The 17,485-nt window shown below is 50.9% G+C and overlaps 1 protein-coding gene across 2 annotated transcripts in view; it reads left to right on the forward strand.

Moving 5' to 3' along the window:
- The first annotated feature begins 2,525 nt into the window (after positions 1-2,525).
- SHC4 (SHC adaptor protein 4) overlaps positions 2,526-17,485 on the forward strand; it is a 34,328-nt gene continuing 19,368 nt past the window's right edge. For both annotated transcript variants that reach the window (XM_074836868.1, XM_074836870.1), the window contains exons 1-2: positions 2,526-3,802; positions 13,300-13,370. In XM_074836868.1, coding sequence (XP_074692969.1) covers positions 3,224-3,802; positions 13,300-13,370 — 650 coding nt within the window. In that variant the 5' untranslated portion in view covers positions 2,526-3,223. The remainder of the gene's footprint in view (positions 3,803-13,299; positions 13,371-17,485) is intronic.

Below are 17,485 nucleotides of genomic sequence, written 5' to 3' on the forward strand. Positions count from 1 at the left end.
GTTGCATGTCAGCATCAGCAACTGTGTGAGGGGCAAAATGACTTTTCCCTGTGTCTTCCTGGGGCAGTGGCAGGCAGGTGGGGAGTGAGCTGGGGCAGCTCCCCAGGCCCTGAGCACTGCAGGCAACCAGGAACTCGAGCTGTGAACAAGAAACACAGGCTCCTTTTAGGCAGCATACAAGGCTGTAGGCTCAGTTTCCCAGTGCTTAAAGGAGCTTTGTTCTCAGTGCTGGTTAGAGGCCGATTTTTCAGTATCTTAAACAGAAATCTTGTTTTTAGCCTTGAGAAAAAAGCTTTTTAATTTACAAAGGCATGGCATTTTTCTTTTCCCTCCTCCCCCTCCCTGCAATGGCTACTATTCCTTGGACAATGCGGCTCTTTGCTGGGTTCTGCTCTTGAGCTTGTATTTCTTGATCACTGCTTAAAGCAGAGCTTGTCACAATTGCATTTTTCTCTGGAACTTGCTGTAACGCACCAGCTATTCTTCACCTCCCACACTGTAATCGCACTTGCTTGTGCCTGTGAGCCGAGAAGTGCTGCTTAATGTACCGGCCTCCCCTACCTCTCTGGGGAAGCCCCCCCAGCAACCCGGGAGGGCAACAACACTTCAGCCAAGGGGCAGCAGGTGCTGCTGCACGCAGGGCTGGAGACAGCTCCTGGGCGATTAGTGAAGGACAGGCTGGTGTATTATTGCTTCTTTTTCTTGAAAATGTCCCCTTTCACCACACAGGTTTAAAGCCCATGCTGTTAACCCTTTTCACCTGGCAGCTCTGTTTGCTGTAGTAGGACACACTGGGGATTGCATCTCCTGAGGGCCAGCAGGGCCCCCACCTGCCCCTCTTCTCACTCACACAGGTAAGGAAGACTCAAATTGCCTCCTGAGGAAGGAGCAGCTGGCAGAAGGGCTCAGGGATGAGGACCAGCACAGGCCAGGGGCAGCCCACGGCCGTGAACTAGTCTCTACCTGAGCTAAGGCGTGGGTGAGCATCCTGGTCGCCAAACCACCCTTTCCTGGTGCTGTCATCTACGCTGAGGAGCTGCTGTAAGGCAGGAAGATTCTTGCTGTGTGCTCAGAGAAAAGGTGGGAAGGATGGTAAGGATGATCTCACAGGAAGAGATTTGGTTTGTCTGGTTCCATGTTTTTCGTGGTAGTAAGAAGAGAAATCTGGGAGGTCCCCCAAGACAGGAGCCTGAGGCATCAGCATCTCCCTGAATGCTGGTCCTTGGTGTCCTCTTTATGGTAAGCACAGCTCACTCCCCCCTCCAGTCCCTCCTCCTCGCCAGCGAGGGCACCCTGCCCTCTCCATCCCGGTGGTTTCTTCCAGCCGTGTGTATGTCATGTTCTAGGGTGGTGTCGAAATGAAGGAGTTAAGAAAGAAAAATGTTCATGCTAAGAGAGTTTCTGTGCTTTATGTACAATCAATAGTGCTGCTAATCACTTCTGAACATTTTCTATCCTTTTGTGCTCAAAGCCATCATTAAAGCTTCATGAGAAATTAGTCACTCTTTGTAACTTGCGGCTGGTCCAGGTTTTGCCTTTGGGTTTGGTTTTGTGAGCAGTCTGAGCCATCCTCCCCAAAAAGGGTTGATTCAAAAGCAGCCACTTCCTCTTTGAGCCGTGTTTCATTAGCAGAGACTGGGCTGGGGTTTTTCCCTACTTTATTGTAGCAACTATTGCATCTTTTAGGATTAATATCAGCTTTCGTGCAAGAGGAAAAAAAATGCGATGGCTGCGTTTGAGCGCTGTCTCTGCCCCAGGCAGGGCAGCACGGCCTCTCCTCACCCACCAGCAGCTGATTTCCAGCACTGAAGGCGAGGAGAGAGCGAGGCCAGCATCACTGTGAGCTCAGGGAAGGTGAGCTCAAGACTGAAAATCCAGCGAGAGAAAAGCCCTCAGCCAACGGAGGGCACCGAGGCCGAGGGGCCGGAGTTCCCCTCCCGGCCTGACTCCCCTGGCGCTGCACTCCTGCTCCCCCCGCGCTGCCCGAGGGCTCGGGGCTCCCCGCGGAGGGCCCAGGTATTTTCAGGCCCTAAGATGGACCCGGCTCGCTGCTCTGGCCGCCGGCGGTACGGGCGGTGCTGGAGCCGGGCTGGGGGCTGGAGCTGAGCTGCAGAGCGGGGGGCGCTGGGCCCAGCCTGCCCCCTCCCTCGGTGCTGGGGACAGCCCGGGGGCGCCCCGGCCCCCGCTGAGCCTCGGCTCTGCCCCTGCCGCCGGCCAAGGAGGAGGGGGCCGGGCCGGGCCGGGCCGCAGAAAGGGGCTTTGGAGGGATTTTGGGCACCACCCAGAGGGTCCCGCCGCCCCCGCGCGCCCCCCCCCCCGCCGCGCCCCGCTCCCCGCGCGCTGAGGGCGCGTGAGCCGGCGGCGGGCGGCGATTGGCTGCGCCGGGCACCCCGGGGGCCGCCGGGCCGCGGCCGCCCGCCGAGCGCCATTCACGGCGCTGCCCGCCTGCACGCGCCAGCCTCATTCACAAAAACTTCATTCATAAAAGCGGCGGCGGCGGCGGCGGCGGCCCGGGCTGCGGCGGGGGCGGCTCGGGCGCTGCCCCGCTCCTGCCCCGCCGCTCTGCGGGAAACAGCGCCCGGGGGCTGGTTCGGTCCAGTCGTTTCGGGATTGTGGGGCTGGTGTTCCGGCAAGCAGTAGCGAGGCTGACGCCGAGAGCTGCCGGCGCCGTTCGGTATTTTTTCTTAAAATCCTGGGTTTGTGCCTGCCCGCGGGGCAGGAGCGCTGCAGCGCAGGGATGCTCTTCGTCTCGGGGGCAGCCGGCGATGGAAATGCAGAGCGCTGGGCACCTTCCCGGGTTCGTGCCGGTCTGCAAATGTGTTTGAGCTTGTAGCTCTCTTGCTTTGTGCGGAATATGCTTGAGCTTTCGCTGCGGCCAGGACTCCGCGATTAACGCTGCTACAACTGTGAGTCTTCAGCGCTAGGTGGGATTTAGGCTTGAGACAGGAACGAAGGCAGGTTTGGATAGCGGCTCTTCAGTTTAAGCTGCCGTACCACCGATGTGCTTTCCTGTATGCTGCTTTTATTACTGCTTACAAGATACCAGACATCCATCCAGTTCTAAGTCTGGTCCATTGAGGAAAATAAACCACTCGAGAGGGAGTCAGCAAAAATAGCCAATAGGTTTCTGTTTTTAAAATTGTTTGACTTGTTTGCTTTCCATATAATTTATCTACAAGAGCTAATTTATGCAAGAGTATCCAGTTACAGACCTGCCAAGGCTATGAGAGAACGCAGCCAGCAGAGCTTCGGTGGACACATCCTGTATGTAGGGTTATTCAGACATCCAGGAATGCTGCACAGAGCTAAGTACAGCCGATTCAGGAATGATTCGATAACATCCCTAGATGAAGGTGCACAAAATACGTCTTTAAATATCAAAGGTTCTTCCTCCTCTTCCCCTTCTTCAACACCTAATTTACTGACGGAAGATGTCTCCTTGGGGCCACAGGACACCTGCACCACCCTGTGCACGCTGATCCCACGGATGGCCAACATTAAACTGGCCAACCCGTCAAATCTGCCGGGGCTGAAAAGCTTCTGTCTGGGAACGAAAGAGGTGCCACGAATTAAACTCACGGAGTGCGTTACCATCCCAAGCAGCCCAACCTCACCTGAGATCAGCTGCCTCTCGGCCTCTTATCCACAGCCCGACCTGGACAAGCTGGCCCTAACCCCAAAGCCGGTGGGCGACTGCACCGTGCGGGGAGCTGAGGAGGCTGCTCCTGTGGGCAGGCAGGACAGGACCCTCACCCAGAGCGGCGAAGGCGTGGGGGAGCCAGGAACAACCTACAGCGTGCGGGTGAGTACTCCCAGGGCTTCCATGCTCTGACAAAGCAAACTGCTCAGGTGGCTGCAGGGTGACCTCCGTGTTCTCGCTTCTGGAGTCAGTGCTCCAAACCACTGACTTCTCCCGTGTATTTCCTGTCTCCTGGTGTGCACAGGGATGTGGTGTCTAACTGAGGGAGTTAAAAGGACCACAGCCGTTCCCAGAGGTGACACAACATCCGTTTTCAAAAGACTATCTTTAGACTCTCTGAGGAGTGCAGCTGAGTTGCAATTGAAACAGGGGTTGCTCTGGCCAGAAATGCATGTTGGAGGGTGGAGGAGGCCCACGGAAAAGGCTTCCCATCCTTGCAGAGCAGCTCCCAGGCACTAGGTGCACGCTGGCCCACGCTGCTAACGTATTTGTCATGGAGGGTGTGGGAGAGGTGCTGGGGCCGCTGCTGCCTCTCCCCCGTGCCTCCTGCTCTGGGAGGATGCAAAAGCCATCCTCCTTTGATGCTATAGGGCTGTGTCTGGTTTTCTTGGTAATGGTGATGTACTTCTTTGGAAGACACCCTGAAATAGCCTTTCTGGGTATTTTTCGTGTTGTGGACTGGGGTTGGTGTGTATCATCTTCTAATTAACAGTCAATGGCCGAGAGGAGACCATGGCTCCTGGGCTCTGTGCTTTTGCTCCCTCTACCCCTGCCACACCTGGGAGCTTTTTAATTTTATTTTCCTCTCTGGACTTTAAATTTTTGTGGCTGGACCTCACTGTTTGCTGGCCATTGCTTCTTTCTCTATGCTCTGAACCTCTGACCCTGCACATTTTAGTGCTTTGCTTCTTCTGTCAAAAGCACTCCTGGGCAAACACTGCCTGCTGCTTGCCTGGAGGCAGCCAGTGCAGACCATGGGGAAATGGCAGAGAGAGCTATCTAAACCTGCTTCACAAATACTCTTGTAATGGCTGGCCTGACCCAAGGGCTCCTGTAGCTCTCACAGCCCTCGTGCCTGTCCCTGACACGCAAGGAGGACCACAGGAGCAGTCTGTACAAGGGATTATTAACCAGCATCTATTCCTTCTGGTGGCTGCAGGCAGGGTGCTAAGAGAGAGTGTGTGTGTGTGTATGTGTGTGTGTGTAAGCTCTCAGTTTGGTGTACAGGAAGTATCAAAACGTGCCAGAAAGAGTAAAAAAACCATAAACCATGCAAAATTTGTGTCCACCCCTATGACGTTTTGCAAGCAGAAAGGTCTAAAGAGGTGCAAGGCCAAGTTGCTTTCCAAATGCAGCAGGAGGGCAGGCAAGTAAGAGGGGAGAAGAGCAACATGGGGAGGTAGCTGTGTTCACCTTTCACCAGGCAGGAATGAGATGCCTGCCTGCTGTCCGGCAGCGGTAGCACAGCTGGTTTGATGGGATGTTGACTGAAAGGTGAGGATGTCCCAGCACGGCACCAGCTGCTGTGAGTGGAGCTGCAGGAGGCCCCAGGACATTCACCTGAGGTGCAGCAGGTGGAGGGAGGGGATGCACTATTTAATCGTGCTGATATGTGTCCTTTTATGTTTGCTTTTCTTTAAATTCTAGTACTAACGTGAACACTTGAGGTTTTGACACCAGCAAGCTGCTGAAATAGATGAATGAGACTGTGACTTACAGCGACAGTACAAGGGCCACCGCAGCTCCAGGTGGCCAGCTCCAGCTTTCTGCCAGCCTGCAAAGGGCTGCGCTGGCGGATGGTGTGATGCCCAGTGCCCCCACCATGCAGGAACTGCCTGGTGTGCTGTGGTTTGAGCAGTGCCCAATGCAGTGTTGCTTGTGGTTAAGGCTTTGAGGTACCTATAGAGATTCAAATACTGAAATGCTAATGCCAGAGGCACACTTAAAGAATTCAGTTTCTGACATGGGGAGGAGATGATGAAGCACAGGGGGAATTTCCCAGATTTCTGTTTTGGCCCGGGGCCAAGAGCAGAGGCATTGAGGTGTCACCTGCCAGGAAGTACATGAGCAAGAAAGACAGAAGAGCAAGCAAAAAATGAGACAGACTTGACAGGAAGGTCATGTGAAGTGGGGAAGGGCTTGTCCCTTCCTGCTGCTCTCCAGGTTGTATTTCCAGCATGGTTTTCTGCTGGTCTTTCTGGAAGTCACCCCATTTAATGGGGAATGTCTCTGAAGGGAGGTCACTGGCAGGAGCCTCCCAACACAAGAGGGAAATGTTGTTTCCCTGCCTCTTTGCTGCATCTTCCCACTACTGTTGCTGCCATGGCTGTGGGCCTGCAGGAGCCAGCCCCAGGAGAGCCGCGAGAGCTTTGCTGATGTGTCCTGGCCAAACTCTTGGTGTTTTTTTCAACCAGCCCCTTTAGTAACAAGCAGGTTGGTAAATAAACAGCCTGGAGCTTCAGCATCACAGCACAGGCAAGTTGCTCATTTCCCCAGGGAGCAGGAGGCTTCTCTGGGAGCTGGCGATGGAGCCTCAGATGGGCTGGGAAGCAGCCAGGGGCGCAGGGCTGCAGGAGTGCGGTACAGAGGGATGGTCTCGCCTGGAGGCAAAGTGGGGCCGAGAGGCTGAGGGGCCAAGCAGCCTTGGGAGCTGCTCCCAACCTTTATCCCAATCCCTACCCCCTTGCCCCGGACTTCAGCCTCCCTCCTGTGGCGTTTGGAGACACCCACTGTCCCTATGCAGCTTCTCGTGCCCTGTTGGGTATGGGATCATTGGGATCTTCCCAGAGACCATTTTAGGAGGAGGGTCAGGTCTACGTTACAGGAATTGCTGCTGCTGGAGATCTTTGGCCTTGAAAGCTTAATCGGATTTTGAAGAGGATTTGTCACTTACATGGAGAGGATCTACAGTTATTTTAGAAAGGCAATAATATGGTGAAGTAATGAAATGCCTTAGGGCAGAAGCTGTCCCCTACAGACTGGCGTGAGGCAGAAATTGTCTTTCTAGGCTTGGTTTAAGAAGAGGTGATGCTGAGCTCATTGCGTGTCCCTGGAAGGCAGCTGTGGCTGTGCGTGACTGGTGATCACTGGGCACCTGTGTCACGGCCGTGTGCCACCTGGGCTCCAGTGACGAAGCTGAGACCTGTAACAGCACCTGTTCCCCCAAGATGCTCGTGTGAATAACAAAGAGTCCAAATATTAGTATTTAATAGAATCCCTGACAGCTCTGATTCCCATGGTGTTATCTTTCAAAACATACTTTGTACACAGTTTGCTGCAGGTTTTACGAGATGGATATTTACCTTGGCCTTGTTCACGTTCTACCCGTTACACGCCTTCTCACAATGCCGCCCATCTGGAGCTGAGATTGTCTCTAAATGGTGCCCATAGTGGCCATGGGACTTGAGTCTCCCACTGGTGTTTGTTATGGCTGTGACGAGCCTGAGGGATATTCCAAGAGGCACTTGTCCTTGTTCTTGCTCATTAGGGAGAGCCGGGGACGTGGTTGCTCCTGAGCAGGAGGATAAGAGCCAGCTCTCAGCACTGCCCTGCACCAGTGGCCCCTATGAGACCACTGAGAATCAGCGGGATGGTGCCACTGGACCTAACGTGGAGTAAGGCTCTGTGGCTGAGCTTAAGTCAGTAATGCATGAATCTTTGGGAGATGATGTTCATATTGGTTTGAAACGTGCTATTTAACTAAAATACGGAAAGGGAATGCCATTTCCAGATATTTTAAAGTATAATGGTATTCTACCGAAATAATATGGTACAGGTTGTTTGCAGCATCCTTTGTCTTAAAGGAGTTTTACCAATATACAGGTTGATCCTGTGCTAGCAGTTTGATGGCATATATATATGGATAGATGCCATCATATAGATATAAAATCAGTTGCTTGTCTCTAGAGTAAAAGGAGCCTGACTACTTCTAACGTAAGAGTTCAGAACAATGAGGAGTATGCCCTGAGAGAGTTCACGTGGGCACCTGTCCCCTACGCACTCCTGCTGTTGTCCATGGAGGGTGCAACAGGTCAACCGGGAGCTGCTCCCCGCCTCTACGTGAGGAGCGGGCGTTCAGGGCAGCCCTTTCCTGGTCCCAAGGAGCCACCAGTGCCTCTCCTGTGCTCAGGACAGGGAAAAATTGTGGTGTTTCAGCTGCAGCCGCTTCCCTGGCACGTGGCACCCTGACACTGCAGCCGGAGAGCTGCTCTGCATCGCCTGTTGTAAATAACTAACTACAGGCGTGTGTGCAGCCAGGGCTCTCGCAGGAAGGAGATGGGCTCTGGTGATTCATGGCTTCGGAGCCGCAGCTGTGAATCATGAGCCGGGGGCTCAGGGCTGTAGGGTGCTGGGGCGGCGCTTGCTCTGCGGGCTGAGGGGGACGGGGCCCGTGGCAGCCCCGCAGCACCCACCTGTGCACGCCCGGTCCCACGGGGCTGCGCCTCTCGCACCCAGCACCGTCTCCAAGGCCCATGCACTTCTCTGGGTAATTGCTTCTTAACAGAAACCCACTCATTTCTAGGCCGTTTGCTTTATCACAGCCAGGAGCACAGGGCCGGAGCAGTTTTGAACCAATTCCCTTGGAGCCCTGGTCTGGGTATCATGCTGCAGAAAGTGGTTTTTCAGCAAAAAACTAAAAAGAGAACGAAAATATGTGTGTGTGTCTGTATATTTACGAACTTTTCCCTGGGTTTTTCTCAAAATGTATTTAAAAATTGAAAACCTGTGAATGAGATGGTCAGACTTTTGCAGGAAGATTTCCATTTATCAAAAGCTGTTCTTCATGACAAAAAGCCACAGCTCGTGGCCCCTTAGGGAAGAGGCCACGCTGGTGGGCAGGAGGAGCAGGACAGGCCAAGGCCCAGCCTGTCTGTCTGCACCACCGCTGCTACAGGGAGGAAGATGTGAGCAGGGCAAGCACATGAGGAGAGTTATGCTAGCACTGACAAACCACTAGTGGGGATTTTTATGTGCTTAATGGTCTTTAATGTGCCTTTTTCTTCCTTGAAGATGTCCAGTCTCTTTTCCAGCCCATTCTACCTGGGTTTTGTACTCTCTCACAGGTGCCCTGGGGGTACCCACGCCTGCAGTTGTGCACAGCTGCTGCCCTGGGCTGCCTTTGCCTCTCCGCTCCCCTTAGGGGGGGACATGAGAGAGGCATCACTTTTGGCTTTGGAAGGGGTTGGGGGAGGAAGCCAGTGTGGTTCAGGCTGGGCAATGAGCTGTTTGAATCTCCTGCAAGGTGCAAACCTGGGCCAAAGTTCTTCATTAGCAGCCTGGCTGGTGGCTGCTAAGGGTGTTACGTAGCGATGACCCCAGCCCGCTGACTGCTGGTGCCTGCGGACTGGCTGGTCGGCAGCGTGGTGCAACCTGTGAGCTGACAGGAACGCAGTGCTGCTGCCAGGGTCGCTGTGGGGGTCTCTGATTTCCAGTGGACACAGTGGCTTTTCAACTTCAAAGCCACCACAGGCAGCGTCTAAAGAAGGGCTGAGAAAACTTCCCCACAAGAACTACAGTGATCTGTGCATTGCTCCTTGCCTGCACCCCTGGCTGCCTCCTGGCATTGTCTCTGGAGGGAGGCCAGTGCTTCACCTTCCTGCCAGGGCAAAAAAGCTGGGGGATCTCACATCAGGTGTTGCAACATGTGAGAGCATGTCCCTGAGCCCGTCAGCCAGCCACAGGGAGGGCAGCACTGTGGTTGTTACAGGCAAAAGTCATTTTTCCTTGGTGTAAAAAGCAGAGGCCTGCCTCCTTATAACTCCAGTGCCATCATCCTGCCGTGTGCTGGTGGCTGCTGCTCGCTTCTGCCCACTCTTCCCACTGGATCCATCGAAAGCTAGAGATGAATTATTCAAGCAAATCAAAGTGAAACTCTCCTGCTGCTCTGCAGCTGCCTGCCCTGCATGGCAGAGAGTCGTGTCCCCTCCGCGGGGCAGCACCCACCCCAGGCAGCCCTTGCCTGCAAGGAAAGAGGATGATGGGAAGCTCAGAAGTGGTTTTTCCCTCACTTTAAAAGTGCCTTATTAAAGCAGTGCTGGGAAAATAAATGCTTGCATGGGATTCAGATCCCATGCTCATGTGCACACACAGTACTGCTGCTTGTGGCCAGTTTCTGCTCAGGAGGCTGTGTTTTATTTTTAGGGTATTTGAACGTAGTCTCAACATATGTTTGGGCAGAGACTGTTTTGCAGCAGCATGTTACCTGACTGCCTCTGCGAGCAAATCCTGTCGCTTGGATTTTTTGTTAGTTGGCTGTGGGGTCTGTAGGAGCTGCTCTTTGCATTATGCATGAATTAATGCCTTTTAACTAATAGGTAAATTGCAAGGCTGCAGCTGTATTTGTTTAATTAGGAGCTCCGTGTGCTGCTCCCTGTATCATTCCTGTGGGTGAATCACTGGCTGTCATTCAAGCTGGAGCTGGAGCCACTGACTGCGTTATGGCAAGGAGTGAAATGAGACGTGGGTCTGGATTAGAGGGTGCCTGAAAAGCTTATTCAGGCTAGTGCCTGCCTAGTGCCTTCACATCTCCTCCCACACAGTCCCTCATCCTGTTTGCAGTCACTCTCCATCATCTCTTGTAAATAGATGTGGAAAGATGCTATCCCAGCCGTGTGGGGAAGCAGCAGCCAGATTACCCTCCAGATTCAAGAGATGAAGCAGCCCCTGGTGCCGCTGCTCTCCCCAGCCCTTCGCAGGGAGGCAGAGGACAGCTTTGCGCACGTCGCCGTTAGAGGAGCCGTTCCCTTTCCAGCAGGGACTAGTGAGTCTGTTCTTTCCCTTCCGAGAGCTGTTGCTCAACCTGGCAAGAGCTCTCCATCCTGCTGCTGACAGATCAGCGGGTTCAACATCCACTTTCACTGGTGATGTCAAGTCTTTAGTGCTCGGCTTGTTTCAGTGTTGGCATTTTATTTTGCTGTAGGTAGCTGTATTCTGCAGTTGTATCTGTGCTTGTTGTCCCAGGCTGGTTACAGCACCGTTGTGCCTGTGTCCAGCTTCCCCTAGCAGCTCAGTGAAGCTGAGGTGTGCTCCTCTTTGTGGGCCTTCAGAAGATGAACGCCTTTCCTTGGACACCACATTTGAACCCTCGATATTGCTGTCACCACGTTACAAAAACTCTTGGCAGGTAGCTTGGGCTGGGGTAAGGGCTGTGTGCTGCTGCGGAAGGCACCCCTGGATGCTGCCCTGCTGATGCTTTAGCTTAACTCTCTCTACTGCAGGAAAGCAGGAGCTGGCCTCAACCTTGCATCCCCAGATGAGCCCACTAGCATTTTGTGGGAGCTGCTGTTTGGGGTGTACAGGACGGGGAGTAGGGGCACCACCTGAACTGGAGTCCGGGCACACAGAAGTCTGAGACAGGCGTTGCCCTTGTATCCTGCCTTTCCCTTTCTCTCACATACCAGTTGTACTGCTTGTTGGACTCAGCTGTGGAGGGGTTAATTTTTTCCTTGTTTATTTGTTAATTATTCTTTCTTCCTCAGAGAGTGTCTTTTGTTTTCTTGAATAGGCTTCTGGTATCCCATTGTCCTTTTATGTGCTCCATGGGCTTCTCCCCATCTCTGTGACCCCAACTTCCTCTGTCCCAGTCCCCAGGCGTCCCCCTGCCCAGGGCTCTGCTGGTTCTCTGTACCCTCCTACTGAGATGTGAAGGTTCAGCCATTACTAACTGTGCTGGTTTAGATAACCAATGGCAACTAAAATAAATGAGAGATGCAGTGAGGTGCCATGTTAATGCACTTCCCTACTCAGGCTTTTAAAGAAAAAAAAAAAATGTCTTTTGTGAATCATTGATAAGTTCAGCTTCACTCAGGGTCACTTATGCAAAAACCTAATATTGATTTTTTCATCTTTGCTTAGAGTAGCTTCCCACGCATCTGTTCAGGATGCAATGGGGACTCACTTATCAGCATATGACTCACCTACTCCTCTAAATCTGTTTTTTTCAAGGATAGAGGAGCGGCCAACCAGTGCACAGGATGCTTGACCTTATACTGTAGGATCAGAGGTCACTGCTGTGCTACAGGCTGAGGCTCTAGACATATTTTCCTCATTCGCTTTGTTCCCGTTAAGCAGGAATATCTTTAACAAGTAAGACAGCTCTCAGAGTCCTTTACAAAGTCATTAAATGTTCATTAGGGAAGCAGTTCTGCTAACCCTTCAGATTCTTATTGATGTCCTTCCAGGTCTCTGACCTAATTCTGGAGTTCTCCCAAGGGTTACATTGCTATCTGGAAAGAAACCAAAATAGGGATAATACAATTGTTGTGGAATCCCTGCTTGACTGCACACATAACGTTCTCTTTTTAACACACGCATTCATTTCAGGAAAGTCTCCAAAGCTGAAACAGATACCTAAATCCAACCCCCTCTGAATGGCCCAGCAGAAAAATTGATTCACAGCAAAGTGAGGCAGAGGAGGTAAATACGGTACCTTTCCCTGGACAGAGCGTGCTTCCTCCGTCCATTCAGAGCAAGAGGACAGAGCATGCATGTTCCTGCCTGTGATTTCCGGGTTGTCTGCTGTATCCCAGAGGCTTTGACTACCTGCAGGAGAGGTCTGCGCAGGCAGGCTGTCGCTGCAGCCCGCGGGCACTGTGTGAGCACTGCAGGATGCTCTCCAAAGCCCTTCTCCCTCTGGAAGAATTCATTGTGAAAGAGAGGATGCAAACTGAGAGACCCAGACCTATGCCAGCCTTGTGAAAGGGAGATGTTAAAGCACTTCAACAGCAAAGAGATGGGTATCTACAGAAATGCTGAAGGAATTAGTAAGACATATTTTGGAGAGGTAAACTCAGTGGATAGACTTAGCCTAACACACTTCATTGAGATGAAAATGTTCCATAGGTTTGTACATAACATCAAAGGAGTCTATGGGCTGACATGCCATCACATTCTTGATGTTTCTGAAAATTAGTCCTATGCAAATCCCAAACGAGTATAGAAAAAGCCCCCAGCTCTGCCCCATACAACAGAAGTGTAGGAGTCAGCCTCTAATTTAAAGCAGGTCAGTTTATAGTGCAGGCTCTTAAGAGCTTTTGCTATGAGCTGGAATTGCAACTCTACCTCCTTCATCTTCTGCAGAGGTTATTTGTCATCAGATGTGCAGCAGCATGGAGCCAGTGGTTTTCCTCATGCCTAGTAATGCCTCCCGCTGCTCTGAAGGGACATTGAGCTCTTCTGCATGGGGGCTCTGAGTGCATTTGTCCCGTGGGGCTTCCAGAGCCACTCTGCTCCCGGGGATTTTCCCTCCAGCACTTATGTATTCCTCCCAGCTCAGTGCCACAAGCTCATCAGTGAGAATAAGCAGAACTGGAAAAAAGGAATGATTGGATTTTGTGTCCCCGGAGTGCTTTACCTTTTTTTTTGTGCTATGTTGTTGAAGCCACTGGTATCTTTATTGCTCATCTCTACACTTTTCAGTAAAACGAGATCTATTTAGGAAGCAGCTTTAGGATGGCTGATTTGATTTTCCATTTAGACTGTGGTTCTGCATATACTTAGTGAACTGAAATCACATTTGCTTCCTTCTGTGATCCTCCTTTTACCTGCGTGCTAGATATTAACAAAGTCCTCCTTTCTCTCTGTCTCTCTGTTTTCCCTAGTACATGGGCTGTATTGAAGTGCTGCAGTCAATGAGGTCCCTGGACTTTGGCACGCGAACGCAAGTCACCAGGTAGGTGGTATCAAACTGAAATTCAACCCAAGAATGAAAAGCCTGAGTGCTAATTTCTGTATAAAGCCAAGGATGCGTGCCAAGCTCTGAGACAATTTTGAATAGGAGTTTGCATGTTTTGTTTTGTTTTTTCCCAAGCGATGATTTGAATTATTTGATCATTACAATAGGCTATTTGCATTGGAAAATGAATTGTTTCAGCCACAGACCTTATTTCTCTCCCAGTTCTTGTTCTGGATGCAGAGAGCCTCCCCCTGCAGTCGCAGCACGGTACAGACATCCCCAGCTAGTTGGGTACCAGCAGCAGCCAGGCCATGCTCGCAGGCTCAGCTCAGCTCAGCTCAGCTCAGCGCTGCCTGCCCAGCTCACCCAAGACACAGGGTGCACCGGCTGGTGCTACTGTGGCTGTGGGTGGCCGAGGTGGCGAGCCTGGATGCTCGCGGGCCTCTCTGCCGTGCTGCTTCACACCTGATGCAGAAAGTGCCATCGGCTCCTCAATCCAGCATGGTCATCTAATGAATTTTTATCAGACATATGACTTTGCTTGACCCCATCTGCACCAAGGCCAGGCTCAGCTGGAAGTGGTGTCACAAGGAAAACATGTTGAAATACAGCCATTTCCAACTGTACTGCAGACGTAAGTTTCCAGGCTGCAAATCAGAAAAAGATGAATATTTTGCTCTCAGATACAACTGAATGTGGTTTAAACGTGAAATATTTTGTTGTCTGTTGAGAAGTTTGCAACTTCTGTGGCAGATTGCTGCCAATCACTGGGTGTAGATTATTGATACATGCACCTGTGGGGTTGTTGAAATGTCCTGTCAGGAATAGAAAAGCCCAGTTTATTTTTACGTTTTCTCTTGTAAGTCTGTCAGTGCAGGAGTGTTGGAGTTTTCAAAATAAGCACCCTCTTTCCAGCTCAGAGCACTGCATGCTGCTGGGATATACTCATGGTCCAGCAGCCAGGACTAGCGCTCTGCTGGGCAGCCCCAGCACCCACCCAGCATCCTGGCACTTCCAAAGGCTTTGTGGAGGGCTGGGTAGGTGCAGAGTATTTTGGCCTGGCCTTAGACGTGTTCCTTCCTTCCCTCAGCTATTTTTCTAGCATGGTTCTTGCTGAGGATGCCAGGAATGTGGTTGAGGTTTCCTGTGCCTGCCCATCTCTTTCTTCCTGCTGGTGGATGATTTACAGATGCTCTTTTGCTTCCTCAAGTGTTTGTATCAAAGAAATCCTGGAGAAAGGAAAGAAGCATGAAGAGATGAGTGTTACATTTCTACCTATTGGCTCCCAGACTTACCAGCTAAAAGGAAGCAACTGAAAAACTTGAGTCCTTAAATGCCTATATAACACACTCGAAAGCTGCCCGATTTGTTTTATATTCAAAATCAGCGGTTGTTGACATTTACAATCAGCATAAGCACGCACTCACCCAGTTCCTGCATGTGTATATGAAGAAGTGCCTGAGATACAAATATACTTCCCTCAGCCTAGTCATTTACTGATCAAAAAGAGCCATGTAGTACGCTTATCCCAAAGCAATCAGCCCGGTGCATTCAGACCAAGCCACTGTATTCTTCAACAGCCTTGGCCAAAGAGCGAGGTTATCTCCCGTTTGTTAGACGTGGAGTGTGTATGCTGCTGCACTTATCAAATAGAACTTTGGATGGTTTGTCTGGAAAATAATGAATATGAATTACTATGTGACAAGAGCTTGCCAACTTAAATTTGGCCCAAGTAGTAAGGTTTTGTTAACCAGAGATATGTGAAAACTTAACAATGGAAATATTTCCATCTCCTAAAAAAAATGCCATTGCTGACCTTAATGGGCTCTTTTGTGCATGAGAAATTCAAAACTTAAACTGTTTGCAAACTGAATGCTGAAGTGCTGAGCTCATGCATGCAAACTTCAAAGATCGATTACAAGCTGACTGGAGTGAAGATAGCATTGATTATTCCCCTATTGTTCTCCCAGGGGAGTAATTTTATAGACAGCATGCACAATGCACCAACCAGGGAGTTATTGGAAATGATCCCATTTTAATCATCACTGTTACTTGTACTGGGGGTAAAAAATATTTTTACTCCAATGGCATTTCACTAAACAAAGAGGCATCTTCTGTTCTGAAGTGATGTAGAAAAGGTCTCCAATTATGTCTGCTCCCTGCCTTGTTTTATGTGTATTTGCATTCTTAGTCTCTTGATCTCTAAAATTAAATAAATTATTTACCTATGAATGTTAGAAAGACCAACAAACTCATGTTTGCCAAAGTGCCCTGAGGACTCAAAAGAGATGAGCGTGGAGGATTTATTTTCTCATTTCTTGATGGACTTGCATTTTCAGTTGCTTACCAGGCACAGGGTCGGGGAAGGCAGAAAGTGGCCTCTCCAGTGCTATGCATGACCATGGGGTGCAGAGATGCCGTATGGCCATCAGGCCAAATGACCACAGCGTGGCAAGGGAAGGGCCAGGCACTGAGGTGCTCTTTACCCTTGGCTCTCGGTGGCTGTGCGGTGAGAAGGTTGGCAGAGGAGATTTTGCCACAGCATTTTTCTTTTCCAGCTCTGTGCTATTGCCTGCCTGTGACCCAACTCACATGCTCTTAGGACATCTCTCCATTTTGCAGAAATTTGTGATCCCAAACACCATGTAGATGACAAGAGTAACACCAAGAAATAACAAGTGTAACAGGTTCCTCTGCTTGAGAGGCTTTGTATTTTTTTGAATGGTAACCCATAAACATGCTGTGCTTGCTGTTCTTGGTACAAGATGTGTTCAGGCTGTTGCCTTTGTGCTGTGGCAGGTCCTGCCTTTGATGAACTCTGATGTGCACTTCCCTTATCCAGCCCTACAGCTCTTTTCCTCTTACATGTCTTCCACTTCTGCTAAAGCAAGTTTATTATTAGTTATTGTATTTGGGCATTTATGGGAAGAGGGATTCTGTATCTCAGATCGGGGCATTAACTTGTAAACTTGAAAATGGTCAGGCAATGAAGGGCGAAGGGCATCTGAAATGTGCTGCTGGGGAGGGTTGGTGGAAGAAGGCTGACTTTGTTTGGAAGATTAATTTCAACTTTGTTGAGCCACACAATCCCTTTCTGTTAGATAGTGTAGGCAGAGGCTTAGATGCTTAAAAGCAAATCTTCAACAGCATGCTTACTTGCTTACATCAGCCCATCTCTCATCTTTTACTCTAATTTGGAGGAACAATAAACAAAGCGCCTCACTGTTACTGCCAGTGCCGCGCTCTCGCATGTGCATGCTCTGGGAGGAGCATCTGCTGCGGGTTTCACTCCAGAGGTGCAGACCCAGAGAAAACCTGTAGACTATACAGCTGAGCTGATATAAAGGCTTATGGATGCCAAAAATGGGGCTGTCCTTGTCACTCCCTCCTGTCCTACAGGGGCCTTGCCCAGTGGCCACAGCCCAGCTGGCCACCTGGCTGCTAACCCAGTGGGCAGAGGGAGCAGTGGGCTGGGAGGCTGCACCAGATTTTTTTTGGAGAAGGCAAAAATTTCCTGTGGCACTGGCTCCTGTAGCACTCAGCTGCGTGGGGGCTGTGGCACTGTCCCGGTTCAGTGCATCTCAGCCCAGGAGGTGGGGAGCTTCTTACAGCTGTGTGCTTAGGAGCCTCTGTGTCTGAGTTGCAGACAGATGGTCCTGCTTCCCCATCCCACCTCCTGGGTCCCACAGAGATGCCCCCAGGGAACTGAGCCAGCCTTGATCCTCATTGAACTGGTGCCCAGCAGAATAACTCCTGGGAAACTCCCCCTGCAATGGATGGGCATCTGCTGGGGCCAGGAGCAGGACGTCTGCCTCTGCGGTAGGTCTGCTTCTGGTGACAGCCCAGGGGACCAAAGTGCTTCAGAGTAATATTTTTCAGGATGGTGAAAAGAGCTGACCCAAATCTCTTCCATTCACTACAGAAAGTGAAAACTGTGTCAATGAAACAATGACCAGTTTATGTAATCGTGTGGGCACTGCAGAGCCGACAGACAGTGACTCCACTTCAAATGGCAGAAGATGCCTGAGGAGTCAAGGAGCAAGATTTTCTTTGCCTTAAACTACAAGGACAATTTAAATTCCTCACAACTCTCCCAATTTCACTCTGTGACT

Source organism: Strix aluco, chromosome 12 (genome assembly GCF_031877795.1).
Source record: "Strix aluco isolate bStrAlu1 chromosome 12, bStrAlu1.hap1, whole genome shotgun sequence".
NCBI classification, from domain to species: domain Eukaryota; kingdom Metazoa; phylum Chordata; class Aves; order Strigiformes; family Strigidae; genus Strix; species Strix aluco.